A 2,503-nucleotide genomic window follows, 5' to 3' on the forward strand; every position below is an offset into this window, starting at 1 on the left:
ATGATGGATCTCGAGAGTCAGTTTCTTGAAGAAGGACTGCTGTTACCGCAGGTGATGGTGTCGAGGAGGAAGGCCGGCTCTTCAACGTCAGGCGTCTGGCGGGTGTGTGGGGTCCTGCTGGCTGTGGCCCTGTGTGCCGCCGCTGCTGTCTGCTTCACGCTCAACAAGGTGACAATCCTGACCCATACACATCCTGCATGTCATTGTAAATATGCCATTTCAGGTACATATTTGTGCATTATGGTGTACTTATTGTGATGTTCTTGTTCATTCTAGTCTCAGAACAATCAGGAAGGTGGAAATGGTGAGTCCCGACCCTCAGTTTCAGATCCTCTTTTTCCATTCATATCAGATCTTCTTTTTTTTCTGTGAAACTAAATCATGTTAAATTAGTTATTTTGTGTCTTTCCCCATCAGAGCTCAGGCTCACATTAAGAGATCATCTTTCAAAAGAAAATGTCACTTCCAAGGCTGCCATCCATTTAACAGGTAAGCTTGATTCAAAAGTGATAAAAGTGGTAAATGAGCTGTAAATAAACGCTAAATGTCACCTCACCTCAGAATGCATTAAAAGCTTATACAGCTTTGCATTGCATTATACATTTAAGAGCCCAAATACTTTTGGGGGTGATTGTATGAAGTCTATATGAAGTTGCCTGGACTATAAACTTTAATCATTTGGTTATGTTTCAAAAAATGTAGGATAAACAAATACGTGTCAGATTTCACTCCTATAGAAGTACTTTTAAAAGAAGGTCTGTTTTTGTTAGTCAAAGGCCAAAGTTCCAGTCAAACTCAAATTCATCTGTCAATTAGAAATGAATCAAATACTGACACCAATATGAACAGGTTGCATGACATGCTCTCATCCTTGAAAATCATACAAACTATACAAATTAAGAGAAAATATGATACTTATTATAGTAGATACAGTTTCACTTATAGTGAGGATAAACATAGTTTTGATGCTTTGTGTAGTGGCTGCCAAGACTATGACATTTTTAAATGTATAAACATTTTTTATAGAAAAAATGATTAAATAATAAATAAATAAATATTACTTTTCAGTGTTTCATTTTAAGAACATGTGTGTTTACTTTGTTAATGCATTAAGTATCAATGTAATGTGTCCATAAATTAATGGACAATCATTTTTTACTGCATTTATTAATCTAGGTTAATGTTGTATAGTTTCAATATATTAACTAATGTTAATTTAGGCAACTTGAAATGTTAAAAATTTATTAGCCTTGTATATTTATGAATGGTATTAACCAATACCATAAAATAAGCCGTTATGGTAAGGTTGAATGAATAATCCGGTAGTGTTGCCACTTTATGTCCAATGTAAAAATCTGCATCCTGCAGCAAAAAACCTGTTGAGTAGCACCGACTTAGGCCATGTTTTTGTTGTATTCTCATCTAGGTGCATATGAACCTAAGGTGTCCACAGACAGCCTAGACTGGAAAAAGAACCAGGACCAGGCTTTCGCTTCAGGCGGCTTGGATTTAGTGGAAAGGGAGATCATCATTCCTACTGACGGCATTTACTTCGTCTACAGCCAGGTGTCTTTCCACATCAGCTGCAAGACTGACATGCCTGAGGACCACGATGTTGTGCATATGAGCCACGCGGTGGAGTGCTATTCCGATTCCTATCTCGACTACAAGGCACTTTTCAGCGCAATCCGCTCCGCCTGCGTGCACGCACCTGACACTGACGACCTGTGGTACAACACGATTTATCTCGGCGCGGCCTTCAGCCTGCGAGCCGGAGACAAGCTGCGCACCAAAACAACGAAAGCACTCCTGCCGCGCGTCGAAAGCGATAACGGAAAGACCTTCTTTGGGGTGTTTGCTCTGTGATATGCACTCTAAAAAATCTGTGAAAATAGGGCACAATGTACTGTATTTATATGAAGGAGCTTTCCGTATTTATTTTGTCTTTGAATTTTGCACTGCATTGCGTTGTGCTTTAGAGTTAATGGAAATGTACGTGAAATTAATGGATAATGTCCTGGCAGAAAACTACCAGTACATTTTCCTTTTCCTTTTTTTTTTTTTTTTAAGTGTAGCGGACATCAAGTAAAACTTGAAAAGTAAGCAAAGAATGGAAACCTGTGGGGAGGAAAGCATCCTGCTGAGCTTCCACTGCAATGACACTGATAAATGACACTGATAAATGACCCATAGTGAATGTTTTATATTAAAACAGGTCAAAATATGTAACTCTATGACTCTTATGGATCACATCCAGGGATCCAGATATTATTTAAAGAAAACTACCAGTACATTTTCCTTTTCCTTTTTTTTTTTTTTTAAGTGTAGCTGGACATCAAGTAAAACTTGAAAAGTAAGCAAAGAATGGAAACCTGTGGGGAGGAAAGCATCCTGCTGAGCTTCCACTGCAATGACACTGATAAATGACACTGATAAATGACCCATAGTGAATGTTTTATATTAAAACAGGTCAAAATATGTAACTCTATGACTCTTATGGATC

The 2,503-nt window shown here is 38.1% G+C and overlaps 1 protein-coding gene across 1 annotated transcript; it reads left to right on the forward strand.

Annotated features, from left to right (window-relative positions):
* Nucleotides 1-1,866, forward strand: LOC107711308 (tumor necrosis factor-like). Its single transcript, XM_016516275.1, has 4 exons — nucleotides 1-168; nucleotides 277-304; nucleotides 418-489; nucleotides 1,427-1,866. Exons 1-4 carry the CDS (start codon nucleotides 1-3, stop codon nucleotides 1,864-1,866), a joined length of 708 nt encoding a protein of 235 aa, XP_016371761.1.
* The last annotated feature ends 637 nt before the right edge of the window (nucleotides 1,867-2,503 follow it).

This window comes from Sinocyclocheilus rhinocerous, unplaced genomic scaffold (genome assembly GCF_001515625.1).
Source record: "Sinocyclocheilus rhinocerous isolate Xijiao unplaced genomic scaffold, SAMN03320098_v1.1 scaffold86, whole genome shotgun sequence".
NCBI lineage: Eukaryota > Metazoa > Chordata > Actinopteri > Cypriniformes > Cyprinidae > Sinocyclocheilus > Sinocyclocheilus rhinocerous.

Coding starts and splice junctions, on each gene's coding strand:
- LOC107711308 (XM_016516275.1), top strand. CDS start 1: ATGATGGATCTCGAGAGTCAGTTTCTTGAAGAAGGACTGCTGTTACCG. Junction 305..417: donor CAATCAGGAAGGTGGAAATG/GTGAGTCCCGAC, acceptor TTTCCCCATCAG/AGCTCAGGCTCACATTAAGA. Junction 490..1,426: donor GGCTGCCATCCATTTAACAG/GTAAGCTTGATT, acceptor ATTCTCATCTAG/GTGCATATGAACCTAAGGTG.